Raw genomic sequence first — 20,833 nt, forward strand, 5'->3', positions numbered from 1 at the left:
ATACAACAACTCAGTAAACCATGTGCTTTTATTACCAGTGCATATTCATAAAGAAAACAAAATTGTTTGTATTGGTGTGACACAAACAGCTTAGGTAAAAATGCTTCAGACACATGTCAAAAAGGTGAGTCTTTGACTCTTTCAAGATGTCTGGGCTCATGTATGGCAAAAAGTCAAACAACAGATCAGGTACATGAAGAACAGCAGCTTCCTGGTTGACTTAACTGGTGAAATCAGTTCGCACAGTGCTGTTGGTAATTTTGTCAGACCAGGAAATTGCCTTCTTCCTGCACCTGGTCTCTCTTCTGCTGTGGCACTAGGTTTTCTTATGACATTACACAGAATGAACACTAGGGGAAGCAAGAGCAGCAACAACTCCACTGGTACAAGTTTTTCCTTGGTAGTCATGGCTGGATGTAGTGCAGGCAGAAACTCAGATCTAACAGCATTTTGTTAGATAGCTTACAACAGTATCATAGGTGAGTGTATTTTAAAGCGTGGATGAGTTTGCTAATAAATTCTCATTTAATAATTTTGTAACTATTTCCTATATGAAAGCCAAAAAAGCCAAAAAAAAACCCCACTGTAAAACAGAATTCATTTTCCATCCCAATAATTTCTTATTATTTCTGATTTCTCACAAAGCTCCCAACATCTCCCTTACAATCTGATACCGTCAAAAGAAATAAAACATTTTTTAAAGTTGTTCCATTGACATTGTGATCTAATTTGAATGGATTTCCTGAGATATATATATTCTTTCTGGTTTGTAACTGTTAGCACTTCAATGAATAAATCTCCTTATTTCTTAAAGGCAAAACAATCATTCTATGAGCCCATATCTTTAGCTATTAATTTTGAACAGAGAAACTTAAAAAAACTTTCTTTTTTAAAGGCATTCCAAATGAAAACAAAGATGGGTTTGTAGCTTTGGAAAAGAGCTGCTCATGTGCACAAACACTGATCTAAATTTTCCAGATGTGGGTGGATATTGAATTCTGCTTTAAGGTGTATTATGTTCCTTTAAGGGAAAGGGATAAAGTGTGATGTTCCAAAGAAAAAAAAGCACATCAATTTAGAAAAATAATTTGTAAATGCTTAGCTAGTGTATAAAATAAAATAAATTAGCATTTTTTTGTTAAGTTTTTTTCCCTTTAAAACAACAGATATTAACAAAAATGATTATTGTGCTGCTTACATTAGCAATAAATATGACACTCTTCTTATTTTAAGCATGTGCTGGGTATGTTTAAAAAGCACACTTTTTAACAGCTGCCATACACACATTTTTAAAATCCTGGAATTCTTGACTGCTGCTCTCTGAATAGCCAAAAGGCTGTGTGTTTCAAAATCATAGCACATACATACGGAGTGATCTAATATACACAATATACATTTATGTATATACAATACATACAGCAAATCAATGCACAGATGGTAGTGACATTTTTATGTGAGATGTCATTAAATGAGAAATTTTACATTTCATTGCTGGAATAGCATAGCGCTGTTCATTTCACTGTAAGCATTAACTAGTTCATGAGAAAAGCAACTGATGGGTACACTGTGTTGTTGCCTAGGCATTAAGATAAAATAAAACTTCATGCATTTGGACAAGTTATGGCTCATTAAATACTTCAATCTATCTCCTACTCTGTCCGGTCTCACAGAAAGTGTTGTTTAGTAATACCATCAACAGTGTACAACACACAAAAATGCTTTTGCACGTTCTCTAAAACCAGTCCATAGCTTTATGTCCATTACTTGTCCCAAGGATGCTACATTACCCAACTTTAAAAACAACCTTCAATACACATCATAAGGAGGGTAAACTCAGGTTCAGACACTTAATTATATCTGGGAGATCAGCTGATGTACACATCAAAAGGCTGTATTGGAAAATTCATTGCACCCTGTGGAATACATTGGTTGTGTCGTTCAGTGCTTGCAGTGGTGAAGATGGTTGTCTCTACTGCAGGTAGCGATAGACCTTGAAGCAGTGGTTCCCAGAGTCTGCCACTGCCACATGACCATCAGATGTGAGGGCCAGGCCCTGGGGGCCGTAAAGGGGGTCCGCTGATGTGTTGATGTAGGACAGGAAGGACCCTGAGCTGTCAAACACCTGGTTGGTTACACAGTACAGAGGAAAAGGTTTGGGTAAGTGAGTGATATGCTTACAAATTTGCTCTCAGCATTCAATAAGTTGTAGTTTTCTCAAGCTAACCTGGATCCGACTATTGCCCCAATCAGCAACAATGATATTTCCATTGGCATCCACGGCCACACCTGTTGGAGCGTTGAATTGGCCATTCCCCTCTCCATGGGAGCCAAATTTAAACAGGAACTCCCCATCTGCATTGTACACCTGCAGGAAAGATTAAACAAGAAAGAGAATAGGAGAATGACTCTCTGCTGTCACATTTAATAAAAACATATTAAGAAAAATACGATACAAAGCATATTGCTAAAATTATTTAAAACAACACAACCAGTCAGACACAACAGCTGATTACCTTTTAATTTGTAATCAGTTATTGTCTTATGTTTATGTTTTCTGATGTTTAAGTTTGGTTGATTCTGCCTTTTCTTGAAACTGAGTGATTTTAAATTGCTGATTATGCTGGAAAGAGACTAGCAATGTCATTGTGGAAGAAAAAGAAAGGGAAAAAGAATGGCAGCCATAACCATTTATAAGTACCCCCAACACTTCATTCAGATTACTGAACTGTATTTTTTTTTAAAAAGGTAGGCACTTCAAAGCAAAGATACTGGAAGAGGTTTTCTGTACCTTTGGCAAGTTAAATTGTTTTAAATATAAATGTTTTTTGCTGTAAGCCATTTATTCACAATACTTCCAATGCAGGTTTACTACAATAAAGAATGTACACACACACACTTGCAACAAGCCATACCTTGACTGAATGGTTATGAAAGTCTGTTACCACAATTTCATTTTTGTTATTTACGGCCACAAAGTGAGGACCTGAAAGCAGCAGAGGGAAAGAGAGGAAAGATGAGTCATCCACTGCTTTACAACATACAAGAGGAAGTTCCACTTCCGAAGTTCCTATTTTTGGACTTTGAAAACGACACACAGACACACAGTGGTCACAAAGAGACTCTGAGAGTCGACGTGGGACAATACGTGACACATGACAAAACAGATGCATCAACATGTAAAAAGAACAAAGAATTTTCTTAGTTCACATTCACAGGGAATTAATTACTTACTGAAAACAGGGCCAGATTTACTAAGCTTTTGTTCCAGTGCAATGTTTGCACCACTTTTTTCTAAAAGAAAAGAAAAGGTCCAAGTGAGAAATTAAATCGAAAGAACGGTGAGTTTCAACTAAAATACTGCTGTCTGTGCAACAACTGAAGCCTTATCAATGAGGGATTCCAGTAATGCAAGCAAATCCTATTAACAGTAATTTCTGTTCTCCCGAAATTTCAGTGAGAGGCAAAGACAAGAAGACAATCATCATATCTTTTTCATGGATTAGTATGCATTATGAATTTTTGCCTGTTCGGTCTTATACTATGGTGATCAGGTGCATGTTAACAGTACAAGATTATCAATGCAACAATAAAGAATGATTAACTGTGTGTTGATGTCTATAATTTACCAAGCAGCTACACATGCTAAGATTAGTTAGACTCTAAAATAAAGGGTGTATAGAAACATACTGATTACTAAATAAATGAGATTTGTACAAATTCCTGTAAAGCATGGAACAAATAAAATCTGTAAATCTGGCCCAACCACATGCCCTGAAACATGAAGCATTATTCGGTGTGCATCTTGCCTTCCTGTAAGAGACATCATTAATGAAATAATCGGTACATGTACTAAGTATTACACAGTACCTGCAAAGTGTCTGTCTGATGTTCCTCTGGCTCCGAACTTTGTCACCAGCTTCCCATTTGATTGGAAGATGAAAACACAGCAGGCCTTATTATCAACCGTGATGATATGTCCATTCTTATCCACAGCCACACCTTTGGGTCCCATCAATCTTCCAGCACCAATTTTGTTCTGTGACAGCCAGAGGGACAGTTTGGTCATTCAGTGAACATTTTGAATTTGTGCAGTAAAAAAACATTTTTTATCTCTGGCTGAGACCATTCACCTTAAACTTGCCATCTGAAGAGAAGATGCTAATCCATCTGTTGTCGTAGTCAGCTACAATTATGTCACCATTCATGTCCACTGTGACACCTGTGGGACGCTGTAGCTGCCCTGGCGAACGACCTCTGACCCCAAACCTCATCTTAAACTGCCCATCATTTGAGAATACCTAGAAAAAGAGAAACTTCAATTACTCCAAAACCTAAACAATGGAATAATTCATTACATTTTGCAGCTCAAAAGAATGATAGACACTAACCTGTATACACTGGTTGTTGCTGTCTGCCACCACAATCCGTCCATTACTGGAGGTTGAGATGCCTTGTAGGTTAGTGAATTCTCCTTTATCTCGCCCTCTTGTTCCTGTTATATCAACAAGACATCAGGTTGCTTCAGCACTATGCATGTGTAAGAATTATGTATATTTCAGTTCTGCTGTACTTTGCTTGGAATTTAGCGTTGACTTGGCGTTTTAACAGTTTGAACAGACAGAGGAAACAGGAATTGATGAGTGTGCACTCTAGATAAATACATCATACAGCTCAGTCAGCAGTTACCATAATTAACAGCCAGTTATTCACCCACCCAATCTGTAGATCAACTCATCTTCTATTGGGTTTTCCTTTTTCTTGGTGGTGCTGTACATGCTGGAGGGCCTGCGCACAGCCTTCTGTCGAACATGACCTCCTCCTCCACTTGGGGACTTCACTCTTCTCTTCACGTCGTCCGGTGACTGCAGGACATCTGACGGCTTGACAGCGCGCAAACGGAACGGACTCCCCCTCACAGGCTGTTCATATAGCAGCAAAGAGAAGGTGAATTCTCCCTCTGAGCGGATTGTATATCCAACCTCATAGGTGCCATTCTTGTTGTCCACCACATCAGCTTCAGTGCACACTCTATCCGCTGAGACAATCTCTGCCCTCAGAGCAGCATTACCAGTCTTCACTAGTTCTCCATCCTTGTCTTTAGTAGTGACTGTGACAGTATTGTGCTGGCCGACCAGTGCATGTCGCAGGCCTTCACCAGTGGCAACACTAGTATGGCCTACAGCCCCAGTTGTGATCAGGACTCCCAGGTTCTGGATGGAGCGCCTCAGTCCATCCGTCTCCACCTGGCATTCCAGATGTCCATTTTCGTGGGGATGCTCAGGAAAGCTGTGTCGTGCCAGGGCACTGACCCGCTCACCCATTTGTTTCTGGACCAACAGGACCTCAGTGGCGCTGCCATGGCTCAGGGCCTGCTCTGTGAAGTTGCAGCTGCTTTGAATGTTCTCTTTGCCCTGAAGCAAAGATGTCAGCTGGGCTTGAAGCACCTAAGAATGTCCAAAGAGACAGAGGCAGACAGTCAGTGGTGCTTGTACTAAAATGTGGAACACAGCAAATTTTCATTCTCTCACCAAAAAAAAAATCAAAAAGACCTCTGACCTTCTGCTTGGTGCTGCAGATGTTTTCCACCTCAGTAATAAGAGCAGTCTTGCGTTGGTGTAAGGCCTTTTCCAGCTCATCAAAAGTGTTACTGATTTCAGTCACTGCCTCATTTTTCCGCTCCATAAGCTGCTTGGAGATCTCATTCACAAGCTCAATGGCAGCTGTCAGTTGAGGTAGTCTGCCCAAAGAAAGCAAAGAAGATAAACACAGAATAAAACTTTCAAATTAGCATTCTTTATATTTCCAATACTTCCAAGATCTTCCAGATGCAATCACATAATTAATTATGGATTAAAGCACTGAAAATCGTACCTGTTGCGCACAGCATCCAGCTGATTTTTAAGTGCTGACTTATGCTGTTCCAGCACATCCCTCAGAGGAACTGTCACATGTTCCCTGTGTTCTCCTTCTGTGCACTCCAGACACATGGCTGTTTCACACGACTCGCAGTAAAACTCCATCACCTGCAGATGGTGCAGTGGAGCACGAGTCAATTTAACATTATATTTCTGTGGGTAAATTTGCTCATAAATTCAAACACATATCAGAGAAAAAAATGTAATATGAGATCTTGTAATAGTATGCAGTGTTGTCATGAACTTTTGGTTGATAGATCTGACCTACTATATAACAGCCTTGGCCCTTTTATTTTAGCTTACCTTGCCCTCATGGTTGGGGCAAGAGAGGGGCTGACAAGCTGTAGCCGCACTGGCTGACTCAAGAACATTACAGGCCTCAGGTCGGCTGCATTCTGGGTCTCGCTGTAACACCTCCATTAGGTTTGTGATGAAGAAGTTGTTCTGCAGGGCTGCCACACCCTTCTCTGGCAAGATAGAAGTCTGCCTGCATACTGGGCAGGACAGCGTCAAAGACTGTGGAGGGATGTAGTTCTGTAGACATCTACGCAGAGACAAGATGTAAAAGAAATGAATTAGAGGGCTGAAGCTACAATTTGGCACCTATTCCAAGGTCAACATGGTGCAAAAATGCTAAACCTTTATTTTAGACTTGTTCAGAAGACATAATAAGATTCTGGTCCTTACAGTTTTACTAGGTGCACCAAATTATTTAAATAAATGTACTATCTGTCCCATGTGGGAGCAACAGAGCTGTGGAAATCAGTGCTTGCTGCCAACAATACTGTGCCATAAAGAATGCTGTCTGTTTTCTTGTGGACAAGCTCAGAGTGGTTGGTGTCTTACATCATGCAGAAGCCACAATGATAATAGAATAGCTAGCGTAGGTGGTGTGATTTGGGGCCATTACAGATAATTTGGAAATTTCTTTAAACATCCCTTTAATGCATCCCAGTTAAAGAACTCACAGAGGGAATACAAAAACATTATAATGCACTAAACTATTTAACTAACTACTATTTAACTATTATACTAACTATATGTATTTTATTATGTGCTCAATTTCTGTATTAAGCATAATATTGAAAGCATAAATTCTAGTCCATTTTGTCTTAGAATGGTTCAAAGCTGTCTCATCTTTGAATTTTCCTTATAAATGTTTTATGGCTATTATTAGATTTTTATCTTGTGTTGTTTTTCTCTTTTCATCTCTTGTCTCCCATTGTTTTACTGTTTATCTTTCTACTTAATATTAATCATATTAGTTTGTCAGTCACCTTAAAGCACTTTGAACTAAATTGTATAAAAGATGCTGTACAAATAATGTTTGATTGATTGATTCAGAGCTTACTTCTCACAGAAGGTGTGCAGGCAGGGTAGGACCTTGGGGTTGTGATAATGGTCCAAACAAATGCTGCAAACCAGGAACTGCTTGTCTATCTGCCTGACCACAGGGCTGGTGCTGCCAGTCTCACGCTTAGCCATAGTAACGGACATTCAAAGGGGGCACAGGGACCACTTAACCTGCACACACAGGGTGGAAGAAACCGGAGAAAGGTCAAGCCTAGAGAAAACATTCAAACAGGGTGAGGAGGGCGTATTCGCTTATCCTCAGCATGAGCAAAGGAAGAAATGAGTCATAATGCTGTTAACATTAAAAAACTTCATCCAAGTCCTGTATCTGCTGGCATTTTATGCTCTCCCTCTCTTATTAAACTGTGTCAGTAGGATGAGCTTCTTTTTTAACACCCGCAGAGCCAGAGGTTGTTTGACTTTATAAGTGAAAATCCTAATCAAGCTAATGCAGTGGAAGAAAAATTAATACCGCAGGGCTAAACTCTCAGCTGTGACAAATATGCAGTCTAGGAACCAATATGTCTGTGTTTACAGTGGTGTAAAGTGTAGTGTATGTGTCTATAAACATGCTGTTAACAAAAAGCTTAAACACATCTTGTGTAATTCCTGGCAATATTTTACCATACAAACTCTGTTTTATTGTTTAACATTTGTTGAATTCCAGATGAGAGGATAATTGCTGGTTCTCTGTTCAGATGGCAGTTGCTGTTACATGAAATTGTATCACTGGGTCAGGCACAGATTATCTCAGTGTGCCAATGACATGTTGTACATCTGTCATATTGTACATAAGCACATAATCAGAATCAGAATCAGAATCAGAAATACTTTATTGATCCCCGTAGGGAAACTCTTTGTTACAGTAGCTCGTCTTTACATCAGTGCACACAGGAGAAAGTACTAGAAAAAATAAACACTATAAAACAGGTCAGAAATAAATTAAGTATCCTGTCGGTATAAGTATAAGATAAACTAAGTGTCAAGTACCAAGTGGGTTTACTGGTTGGTGATGAAAGTACAGTCTAAAATACAATGTAACTCCTTATGTAATAAATAATATTAATAAGCGGAGGTGCATGTACTGTCGAAGAGTAATTGAAGCGGAGGTGCATGTACTGTCGAAGAGTAATTGATTACATGGACACCAAAACACAGGCACAATGCTTTAATGTGATCAATACATACTGCTTACAAAACAGCATCAATCTGTATTTCATGTAATGTTAGGAACATTTCAGCCATTGTTCTGTTTTGGTGGTTAGCTTGATTGTATTGTAACATTACTACGTGTCTTAGAAGACAGAGATCCTCCGTCTTCTATGACACCTTTTCTCAGGGAACTGAGACACAACATTGTAGAGAGCATGTCATTACCACTAACTCTTTTCGGTTTTCACTTCAGTTCAGATGCTGTCTGTCAATCACAATCCTCTAAAAACCTTCAGATTGCATTGTGGTTCTTGAATGAAAGCTCTCCATCCACTACATCTAGATTTCATTACACATTGATGGAATTTAGAAGGGGAGTACTTATATGAAAATTCAAGGTTGTCAGACAATGTCTGTGTGTCATTGGTGGCATGAAGAGCAGAGCTCATCATGCCAACAACATGTTCAATATGTTCATGGTTGAACATGTTGAATAAAGTAAAAACTCATGCAAAGGCAATTCACAGTTTTAAACAAAAAGCAAATAAATCCAATAGTAAATGTAAAACCCTGAAACTGCCATGTTTTGCTCTGCAGAAACCATGGATGTTATGTTGTAACTGAGAAAGTACTAGGCCTACACAGAAGAGTTTTTTTCAGTTTTCTTGCCTACACCAGTAAGCAACATCCTGCCTGATTATGTTCTTATGATGTGGCTTATTTAATGTATAGTCATAAATCCTCAATTACTTCATAAACACTCCAAAAACAAGATAATGTACAGTTGGCTGAGTGAGATATGGCTGATGTAATACCTAGCACAAATGGAACTGGATGCTATCCTTATTTGTAAAATAATATCTGAAATACACTGAAAACCACTTCCTGAACAACAAATATAAAAACTAGGAGATATTATAAAAATCTATATAACTCTGCTTAGTTTAAATTCAGATTTACAGCTTAAAATAGACCACAAAACATGATATGCATGGAGTTGTAGTGCTACAATCATTGTGAGCCTGAGATCAATGTCTTTGTCCCAAAAACAGTCTTGTGGATAAGAATGTAGGACATTATCAGTAAGTGAAAAACATCATTGTACAGTTACTGATGATATAGTTTATTATAAGCAAACCAAAACTCGATCATATGGATAAGGACATGGATATGCTAACAACATCATATTCATTGTAATTTAATACACCACAAGGACATAGGAAATCTAAAAGACCAGTGTGCACTTTATATCAGAAGAGATCCACTCAACTGAGAAAGACTCACTATTAGTTTTAATGTTGCATAACTGCAATTGTTAATATCCCAGTTAAGAGCCATGGTCTAGATGTAATTAATCCTAAGAAAACACACACAAACCTTTCCTTAGAAAGCAATGTCAACTCACCCATCACCTCTTCATGCATCACAGACCTATGACTATACAATTCTTCAGCCTCACCTCATCTTTCATCCACTGTTCCAACAGCAGGGTTTGTAATTTCTCCTTTGAGGTTGCATCTACACAACTGCTCGGATGATACCCAATTATATCTATCGATCAAGCCAGATGAAACTAATAAGTTAGCTAAACTTCAAGTATGCCTTAAGGACATAAAAACCTGGATGACCTGCAATTTTCTGATGTTAAACTCTGACAAAATTTAAGTTACTGTACTTGGCCCCAAACACCTCAGAGACACATAATCTAAAGACATAGTTGCTCTAGATGGCATTGCCCTGGCTTCCAGCACCACTATAAGGAACCTCAGAGTTATCTTTGATCAGGATTTATCCTTTAACTCCAACATGAAACAAACTTTAAGGACTGCCTTCTTTCACCTACGTAACATTGTAAAAATCAGGCACATCCTGTCTCAAAATGATGCCGGAAAAACTAATCCATGCATTTGTTACTTCTAGGCTGGATTATTGCAATTCCTTATTATCAGGCTGTCCGAATAAGTCCCTTAGGACTCTCCAGTTGATCCAGAATGCTGCAGCCTGTGTACTGACAAGAAAAGAGATAATATTTCTCCAATATTAGCTTCTCTGCACTGGCTCCCTGTAAAATCCAGAATAGAATTTGAAATCCTTCTCCTCACCTACAAAGCTCTTAATGGTCTGGCACCATCGTATCTTAAAGAGCTCATAATACCTTATTACTCCATTAGAACACTGCCAGAATGCAGGGTTACTTGTAGTTCCTAGAGTCTCCAAAAGTAGATTGGGAGCCAGGGCCTTCAGTTATCAAGCTCCTCTCCTGTGGAATCAGGTCCCACTTTGGGTTCAGGAGGCAGACACCATCTCCACATTTAAGAGTAGGCTTAAAACTTTCCTCTTTGATAAAGCTTATAGTCAGGGCTGGCTTGGGTGAGTCCTGAACCATCCCTTAGTTATGCTGCTATAGGCCTAGACTGCCAGGAGACTTCCATGATGCACTGAGCTCCTCTCCCCTCTTCTCCCTCTCCATCTGTATGCATTTGTATCCCATTAATGCATGTTACTAACTCATCTTCTCTCTCCCGTAGTTTTGTGCTTTCTCATCTCTCTCCTCTCTTCTTCTGTTGCTTTCAAGTCTGGATCGTTGATTGTGGGCCACCTGCTGCCCCGTGTTCCTGCTCGACAACTGCTACTACAATTGTTATTATTAGTCTTATTACTATTATTATCATTATTATTCCTATCACTATCATCCCTTTTATTATTACTTTATTAATATTAATATTACCACTACCATTACATTATTATTATTTTAAAATTCTAGGTGGAATTTGTATTGTGCTTCCCCCTCCCCCTCTTCTCTCGCTCCCCCCTTTTTTCCTTGCCACTGTCACCCTTGTGTTGGGTCTCTGTAAATAAAATTATAAAGAGTACGGTCTAGATCTGCTCTATAGGAAAAGTGCAATGAGATAACTTCTGTTATGAATTGGCGCTCTATAAATAAAACTGAATTGAACTGAAATGAACAGTCCTTGGACAAATATAGCTAGGCCTCTTTTCTTTGCAAGTAAGGAGAGGAAAGAGGAAGCTTTAAAACGCCACTCCCCGGATTCCTCCTAGTTCCTTCCCATGACTCCCAGCTGGCTGAGTTCAGGCACCACCTGTCTGTCTGTCTGTGTGTGTGTGTGTGTGTGTGTGTGTGTGTGGGGGGGGCTCGCACATGAGCAAGCAGGCCTCAGAGGCAGCTGTCCCTCTCTGAAACACAGAGCAGTTCTAACAATGGCATTCCAGCTCTGCTCATAGCCCATCACCCCACATCTCTTCCCCTCCCTTCATCTCTCTCAACCACATAAATGCACTCATAGCATCAGCCGGCCTGATCTCAGCCACAGACGTCTTGCAGATGGGGATTTTCTCAGGCACGCAGGCCCCATTGTTGCTCCTTGCCAAGTGATTACAAGGCCTACTGACTAAGGAGCTCTGCCGAGCCCTTTCACTGTCCACACAATCAGCCCTTCCCCGAATGTCTCTGCCTCCCCCTCCCCTTGTCTCCCCTCAAAAGCCCTCCTCTCCCTGGGCCGCCTTCCCTTCACATGGACTCTGAATTGCAGCAGCTGAACGGTGACATCAGGAGGAAGCTTGAGGAGCCAAAGGCCTCAGGCTCCTCCCCTCTCTGGTGGCTGGCCGCTGCATTTAGGATTGCAACAGTTGCCCCCCACCTTCCCTTCCCTTCCACCCCGCCTTCCCGTTCTCTTAGCAGCCCTCCTCGACTCAGTTCCTCCCACTAGCCTCATCACAGAAAGAGGATCTTTCTTTAAAAACAGTCTCTCCCTAACTGCAGCTAGTAGTTGTGCATGTGTTTAGAGAAAAGCTGGATAATATGAGTGAAAAATGCACTGAAAAATAAACAGAAAAGACAAAAACAATGTCATTTAAATCACTGCAGATGCTTTAAATATACAACTTCACAAGCCTTTGTCACAAAGCTCCAAAGGGTTCAGTCATTCCAAGATAGTAAAATCTTCCGAAGACTGATAAATCTAAAAATAATAGAAGAAATCCATGAGTTGAGATATTAAAAATATCTCTGATAGAAATATTAGAAGTACAGTAATAGTGACAGTAGAGTACAGACTAGAGACCTAAAATCTGCAGTACACTGTAATGTTTGAGACAGCATGTGAGTGACTAGATCCTCTTCAAGACCCCGTCACGGGAACTGCATGATCAGCACATCACACAGATGACGTCAGTTATCCCACTCAGTATGCAACTGAGTTTTCTCTGTACTGTATCTGTCACACTGGGACATGATGCCTGCCGAAAGTTCACCAAATGTGAATGTTTGTAAATTTAGCTGTTTAACTGCAAAGCATCTCTTGCCACTCTCACCCTGCATTACAGTTACAGTAAGTGGCTTAATGTCCTCCTGCAGGGTCAGGCCCTGTCTGCCATCAGGATTACTGTGTCTCCCAGACTCTGACAAAACCATCATGCCCAGTCAACTCAAATCTGAATTAAAGTAAACGCCTCACATAGATGCACATAAACTTGGCCTGACACACTACTCAAATGCTATTACCGCCAGTGAAGCAATGACAGTCATTGCTTGTCCATAGATCAGACTATAAGGAGGTATTCCATATTTCAGGTAAGTCGTTTGTGTGCTAAACACCTTTCTCCTGAAGACGGGGATGTCTAATATGAATGTTTTAATTGGATTTCAGCAACATGAGCTCACAGAGAAAACATTGGCATCAGCTTAATCTGCTTGGATTTCATCTGCTGCTCGAGGGCAGGTAGCCATGCCCCGCTCTTCACCTCTCCCATAAAGTGCTGCTTGTTTGTGTAGTTGTGAGTTGTGTACTTGGACAGGAGAGCTGCCATGATTTCTGCAAATGATCACTCTAAAGTTTTTCTGTCCTCCATAATACAAAAAGTAATGACTCATGTCTGCTAGTCCAGTGCATTTCACTACTTTGTAAAGTGAAATGAATAAAAGAAAGACAGTTTTTTTGCCTTGTGACTAATGGATGGAATGAGTGATGTTATCTTTTGTGAGAAATCATTCCACTTAGAATCACCCAAAAAGTCAGACTGAATAGATGGTCTACTTCTCTCACCCACAGCTTTTAAATTATTTATGAGACCTATTACATAAGATTCTTTGGAAAGGCCCTACAAAATATGACCTCTTGGGTAAGTCAGGCTACTCCCATCCCTTAAATATTTCAGATTACCAAAAAGTAATTCAAATGCGATTTGCTTAATGCTTCAGTTAGATATAAATCAGTTTGCTTCCAGAAAACAATTTAATATGAATTTAAACATGCATTTTCTTCAAGGGGTCAGAAAATAGTGAAAACTGTTGACAACATCATCTGTGAATTATCTTGACAAATTGGGACATGACTCTAGAAAGAAATGTTGCTGTTGAGTAATTTTTCTATGCTTTGAGCACTACAAATTAAATTCCATTCACTCTGTTGTACTTGAGTGGTGATAGGAGTCTCAGTGGCAAAGATCTTGAGAACTTGGCTGGTAAAACAAAAAGGTCTACGTGGCTCGGGCTGGGTATGATCACGGACCATTGAAATCATAATATTAATAAGGATATTTTCTGTATATATATATATTTTTTTTACAGCAAATGCATGCAAATTCACATATGACATAATGAAACTGATGTTCAAAGCAATTAACTGTGTTCCACTGTTATGCACATGTCTATTACAATCATATCATTGAGATATGATTCCACTGGAAGTTGATAAATGAAACCATGGGAAACTGGCCCTTTAAGCAGGCTGTAATTTGTAGATTGTTAATATCATTCCCTAGCTGTGACTATTCAGGATTCCAGGATGTTTGCACTTCAAGGGCCATAAAAAGTATTTCCCCCTTCTCTTCCTGCTTGAGTTAGAGGCAAGCACCCTTCTAACTGCAACCAGTATGTTAAGTCTATGTTTTAGTATCATCTTTTACGATTTTTTCTACCTGTGTTAGATTATATGTACCATTATTTGGAATAAGTCCTTTGTAATTCTGTTACTCCCAGTGATATCTGCTGTGTGTCGCAGCAGTCAGGACTTCAGACTAAAGAGTTTTCCAGCAGTTTATTTCAGCAGTCAGCTGTGTGCTGGACCAGTAAACATGGGCGAAAGTCTCTGCGACCTGAAGTAGGACGTGTTGGCTGTTGATGATGTGCTGTCAAGATTGTGTTTAAATATAGACTGTAATTTATGTTTCCATTCACATCTGTTGTGTCCCTGTGCATGTGTCATCATGCAGTAATTGTTCCTGCATACACTCGACCTGAGCAGAACTAGAAATATCTGTGTGTTTGAATGAGTAAAAATGAGAAAGACAGTTGTGTACCAGAGATTTTAACTGAGCTTTACAACAGCGACTCATTACATAAATTATATAACAATAAAACATCTGAACTTCTGTCCACATTACTGTGAATGTCACAAATCATCTGCATTGCTGTAAATATCTTCTCTGTTTGAGATGTAACTGTCCACATAATTTTCAAGCATTCTGAATTTTGCTTTTCTTTTGGTTTCCCATAATAAATCAATAAACAAATGGGAAACTTATGATCATTATGTCCATTTGTAGCAATATCTGAATCTAATTCAGACACAGGTCAAGCATGACTGATTGCATTGTCCCATTTGTACTAGTAATAACAATCCAAAGAGCCCTTGTGCTGTTTAGAACAACAAAGCTGACATCCAGAGAATCGAATTTCTGAAAGTACATTTCTGTGTTTTGGAGAGTGTTAAGGGGCTGTTGTAGGGCCAGTGAGGGTGACTGGCTCTATGATGACTCATCAATCATTATTCACACAGCACAGAAACCACTGCTCCTCAAACTAACAAGCTCCCCTTACACTTCATTGCATCATTTGAAGGAATCTGTCTCAATGCATCAGTCTCTGTCAGACCGGTGATAGCAGTGGACGTTGAGTTTCACATAATGAAAGAAAAACAGTGTGGACATAATGTATAAGGCTTCTGAGAACAACAGACTCAACATAAGACACAGCTATTTGAACCACTGCTGTTTGATTCATGTTATATTGTTTTCGTGGAGCTCATCTTATCCATAACTGGGCTCAATGTTTGTATTTATATTTTATGCCTGCCTGACTTTCTAAGTCTGAGAGCAGAGGAATAGATTTGCATGTATATCAAATGCCTGACCAAAATTTGCTGACCAAGTCTGTACATTAGTAACATTGAAAAACTATAGAAAATTGACTCTAATTGTAAAGTGCAATTAGTTACTGTACTTCAAAAGACTAACAGTGTGGCCATCTTTTATATGTCTTTGTCTGCAGATGTTAGATTGATAAGATCTGACAACTAATGAGAGAAGACAAGAGAAAGTGACCACATCATGTCAAGTACAGTAGTCAGCACAATTTTTAATCAACACTGACACAAAAAGGGAGTCAGGAGACATCTGTGTCTCTCCCTGTGAGCCCACTATTACAAAGGCTGGCAGAAGACAATGCGGCATGCAGGCAGTGTGTCTGCAGGCACAACATGCACTGCAGATTTTATAAAAGGTCGATCAGTGCACATGCACAGGCCCCTGCCTGTGACCCTTATCCACCTGCAGTAAGCGCTATAGAGTAACTGTGGCATCGCATTCGCTGACTCAGATGGTCACATAATGTCTTGTACATGTTGTCCTCTGCAAATACATTGCCAATGTTTTGCTTGACGATTTGATTATCAAAGGTCAGTGTGCACTATGAAGAATTAGTGGTGTTGTAACTTGTAAACAAAATGGAAATTACTTTTAAAAATGACAAGTGAATGCTCAGCATGTATGATGAACTGGATGTGATTTTGGAATGACAATTTGTTGAGCAACACAAATGTTTAGTTTGATGAAATGTACTGTATCACTGGTGAATGGTCTCTACTAAGCAACTCTATCATAATAATGAAAAGAAACAAAAATGTGTGTGGGAATTGTAACATTTAAATAATAGGGATTTATGTTGCATTGTGTTTATTTTTGTTGACTTATTAGTCAAGCCTCTGTTGTGTTCATTAATTGTTGGGCTGTAATATGTTTGACAGGGTAAACGTTAACCTTTGAAATGGCTGTAATTTTGTCTTTCCTGGAAGCACTGCATCATCTGGGTTTGGTTTATCTTTATATACTGCCAAATATTACTGTTTAAGATGTATAGTTTACTAAAAATAAAACTGGCATTTAAGTTCAGTTGCTGAAGTGTAAAAGAAGAAATAAACCATCAACCCTGTACATCTTTGTGCAATGATGATGAAGCTTTTTTCCTGTAATTATTGATGTAAAGCTTAGACTGAGAAATATTTCTCATAGTCTCATCTAATATTCATTACAGACTGTGTGCACATTATATCATCTCTGATGTGACTACATCCTTCTTCATGAAGTTATGTTATACCTATGATGCCTCATGTATAGAACTGAAAGAAAATACCCTCAACCAGTGAAAGGGTTGACTTTAATGAAAATGGCCAAACCTAAACAAGTGGTTCCAGAAAATCCATCTTAAAGGAGGGCAAATTACATAGTCTAATGATTGGCTTTGATCTATCTGAAGTGTAGACCCACAGTACATGAGCAGACTACAACCAATTCTAGTCAATATGCATATGCAGTTCTTAGTCTGAAAATGAGCCATGAACAATCTTTATTGAGGAAGAGATTTAAAATGGAAACAGTAGAAAAATACAGAACAGTAGAGAACTTTTATCAAATTACCAAATTTACTATCGAATGCTTTTATTGTGTGCAGCATTTTTCTGTACTGTCTCGCAGGCCAATACCAATGTTATTACACTACAATATGGTTAAACATTATTTTCCTGCATTTGGTTTTCTACAGACCTTATGATGACAGTAACATTGGTAGGGGGTTATAAAGATCCAAACTTATGTACCATATTAAATCAGTATAACAAGTTTAACAAAATTAAAATTTAAAGTACAAGCTAAATAAATTATTTCAATTGATATTTAATTCAATCATATTTGGTTTTTACCATTTGATTTCAGTGCACAGGTTAAGAAAATAACCCCAGTAAAAGTTACTGTCATAGGCCTCATTTACATGTGATACTTGTGATGATACTTGGAGATTAAGTCATTAAATCATTGAAAATGAAGGATCAGGGTCAAATTATCCTGATTAATCAATCAATCTATCAATGTATTCATCAATCTATCTTCTCTTTTGCGTGGGTACACAGCAATTGATTGTGACAAGTAGGGTACAGCTACACCGTCATTACTGCCACATGTCTGTATTCAAAGGTTGTATCTAGTCACTTCTAAGCTGTTCCTGGCAGCCTACACTTTAGTTTAAGATTTACAAAGATTCAGAGTGTACTGGTATGGTCAACAGAGCACCCTTGTTTGTAACACTGTTCTCTTTGACATGCTGCCAGCCCTGTCTACCTAAATAACACAAGACTCCAAGCCCATATATACAAACTGAATGAAACCCTGAAGCCCTAAGACAGACATGTAACCATGGCTAAGTATCTGGCCTCAGGCACAGCATCCAAGGCCATCTGCAACCTCCCTGTGACCCAGTGCAGGTAGCCAGCAGAGCAAAACCAGCTAAACATTTCCCTCAGCTGCTCATCAAACAAGTGACTTTTGAGAGTTTTACACAAAGATGAGCCATCTTACAGAACAACAGACCAATCATTAAGGAACCACTGAACCATCTGCTCACAGACTAGGCCAGAGGTATAAGAATGATGCATTGGCTGTTGCTGTTGCTGCAGTACAATGCAACACAAGGACTCACAGAATGATATAAGCAAACAACATGCCAATTTACATGTGCCTTACATAGCTTCCAGCAATATACCCCATACAAATTCAGATCAGAAAACCAACGAAAGATCACTAATCCTCTAGACAAAAGAGCATGTATGCTTGATTACAGAGCCCAGCCCTCAGACTGCAGCAGAGATGCCCACCTGCTACAGAGCCAGGGCCGCCTAGGAGCTAAAATGGAGAAGTGTGTGGGCTGGTTGATGAAGCAATAAAGATTAAGAGCAGTAGAGTGTTTTAGTGCAACTGTTGCTCTTAAACGAGTCTGGAATCAAATGCTTTCACCTTGTGTTTTTCATGATTGATACAAAAACAGAATATATCACAATAGAGAGGACATCTTTGTTAATAAGTACAGTCCCTCTATTATTAACCAATGCACAGATGCCGGATGGGATGGAATATCAATTATTCATCTCATCCCAGTCATTGTATAATTTACAACTCCAGATAATGGCACAAACAAGATGAGAAAGCAGAAATACAATACCATAAAAAGAAGTGAATTGCCAGATTGTACTCACATGAATTCCCAGCAGGAGGGAGTGGAGTGTCAGCATCGCAGGCCATAGAGAAAGCTTCCCATTGTCAGTGTCCCAATCCTCTACAACAAAATCCACAGACCGGGCAACAGAAAGGAAAGGGCAGGGTCTGTCTGGGAGAAGAAGGGGACAGTAACAAGGAAGAGGAGAAGGGAAAGGAGGAGATTAGGGGAGCGGTTTACATCCAGCATTGGTCAGATGGCTGATGGGAGGAGTTGAAGAACCCAATTGCATATGGAGGGGGCAGGGAATATGCAAAATAGTTGAAATCTCAGGAACTGACTGAGGGATACAGTCTGTCTGGTGCAAAGGGGTTTGGCTTCCTTAGATACCGCCCAGTTCCCTTAAAAGGACAAAGGATGCAGTTTATTATCTTTAAGCTTTGAATTATTAGGGTGCAAAGAATTATTGGAGTATAAAGACAAAAGGAATATACTGCTATATACAACAACAAATAAAGGCAATAATCCTGAAACATTTCATGTTATATTCTTTTGGATCTTGCCTCATGAGGCCCCAGTTTCTTGCATTTTTAACTGTAAACAGGGAAATTGCTAATTACTATGAAGAGTCTATGACGGAGGGAAATGAGAGGGTGCGGGGAAAGGCAGAGGTTGTGGGTGTGTGCAATCAGCGGGGGAGTCCTGCTTGTTCTGGTATGGATGATACAGTTATTTGGGTGGAGTCAGGTCGTGGTGTGGGGGTTGGGGTCAGGGCACTTTATGAGTTTACAGGAATATGTAATATAGGCTGTGTGTAGAAGGGAGTTAATTAGATTCCCACATAGAAGTACAAGAAAGGGGTATTTGAAGAACAATGCAATTTTCTCAAGATTAAACTCGATGGATGCAACATCTTTCACTCGGAAGGTTTATTTGTAGAGGAGTGAGGGATGGGTCAATAGATGCTCTGGGTAAAGACTAATGAGAGCGATGATGGCAGAGAAAGGGATGAATGAAAAAAAAATGGCACTGTATTGTAATGTGGATGCACTGTGTGAGACTGCTGTGGTGGTGCAGGCGGTGGAGAGTTTGTTGGGGGTGGGGCTTAGGGTGAGAGGCAAACACAGTCATCTCTGGGTTTTATTCTGCAACGTGGTGTTGCCATGGAGACTGCTTCCATCGTAGTTTAGTCAAGATGGCTGCTGCAGTCTGGCAGCAGCAGCAGCAGCAGCGAGCAGGTCACACAATACATACTGTGGGCAACTCTCACTGACAAGACTGATACAGTCGAAATAGCTTATAACATGGGTTGTAACATATTGACGATGGAAGAATCCAAATTTCTAACTATTTTATCACATATTTGTACATTATAACAAATATAACATCATTACAATGTGTCAAATTTGCTATGGCTAAATTATTATTTTCATTTAATATGCTATCCCTTATTGAAAACATGGCTGCCTGTAGCAACTGATAACTGCAAGGTCCTGCAGTTACCTGGTAATACAGTAGATACCTAAATAATACAATAAATCTAATCATAGACAGCACGTGTTACAGCAGGTGTATCATGCTTTGAACAAATGATGTAACAATACAATAATTAGGTACAATGTCTGAGAGAGACTCCTCAACAACAGTTATAACCGTAGGACTCTTGGCCTGGGAATCTTTAATTTTAAGTATTGTATCTCACTCTTTTACTCTATTTTATCATAAAGAAATATAAAAAGCATTCAGGTCACTCCAATTGGTGTTTAAATGAGAGCAAAACTAAATAAGAGGTAATTTTCATTAGCTCATTTATACACTTCAGTTAGCTTCAGTCATAGTCTTAAATTGTTACTTATTGTAATTCTGGTATTCGCCAGTAGTTGAACTCACATTTTGAACTCCTAGATGTATTGGCACAAGCTGTGGCCTCACTGACCCTTGTAGAGCAGTGTATAGGGGTAAATCCAGGGAGACTGGTTTTCATAATAATAGGCCACCAGGTGTTGGCCCTTCAACCACAGTAATCTCTTTGCAAATTAATTTGAGATCAGCACCCTTCACTTTGCCACTGACAGTCCATGGTTCAGCTCTGCTCAGATACAGGCTGCTTTTGTAACACTGACCCATTTAAGCC

The 20,833-nt window shown here is 39.4% G+C and overlaps 1 protein-coding gene across 2 annotated transcripts; it reads right to left on the reverse strand.

Annotated features, from left to right (window-relative positions):
* Nucleotides 1-10: 10 nt before the first annotated feature.
* LOC122878596 (tripartite motif-containing protein 3-like) lies at nucleotides 11-20,720 on the reverse strand. Of its 2 annotated transcripts, XM_044201532.1 has the most exons (14): nucleotides 20,590-20,720; nucleotides 18,740-18,870; nucleotides 7,267-7,439; nucleotides 6,219-6,459; nucleotides 5,872-6,023; nucleotides 5,557-5,737; nucleotides 4,715-5,444; nucleotides 4,389-4,492; nucleotides 4,131-4,298; nucleotides 3,868-4,036; nucleotides 3,232-3,291; nucleotides 2,913-2,983; nucleotides 2,225-2,365; nucleotides 11-2,122 (listed from the first exon to the last, which is right to left on the reverse strand). In XM_044201532.1, the coding sequence occupies exons 3-14, from the start codon at nucleotides 7,410-7,412 to the stop codon at nucleotides 1,970-1,972; spliced, it is 2,316 nt and encodes a 771-aa protein (XP_044057467.1). In that variant the 5' UTR covers nucleotides 7,413-7,439; nucleotides 18,740-18,870; nucleotides 20,590-20,720; the 3' UTR covers nucleotides 11-1,969. The 2 variants fall into 2 exon arrangements, with proteins under 2 accessions (XP_044057467.1, XP_044057468.1); XM_044201533.1 differs by lacking the exon at nucleotides 3,232-3,291.
* Nucleotides 20,721-20,833: the final 113 nt, after the last annotated feature.

This window comes from Siniperca chuatsi, linkage group LG7 (assembly GCF_020085105.1).
Source record: "Siniperca chuatsi isolate FFG_IHB_CAS linkage group LG7, ASM2008510v1, whole genome shotgun sequence".
In the NCBI taxonomy this organism is placed as follows: Eukaryota; Metazoa; Chordata; class Actinopteri; order Centrarchiformes; family Sinipercidae; genus Siniperca; species Siniperca chuatsi.

Bases quoted from the DNA above. Each gene is read 5' to 3' on its own strand.
- LOC122878596 (XM_044201532.1), bottom strand. From the start codon at position 7,412: ATGTCCGTTACTATGGCTAAGCGTGAGACTGGCAGCACCAGCCCTGTG. The intron at 4,299-4,388 runs GTTAGTGTCTAT...CTCTTTTTCTAG, and splicing joins GCAACAACCAGTGTATACAG to GTATTCTCAAATGATGGGCA. The intron at 3,292-3,867 runs GTACTGTGTAAT...CTTTTCTTTTAG, and splicing joins ATCAGACAGACACTTTGCAG to AAAAAAGTGGTGCAAACATT.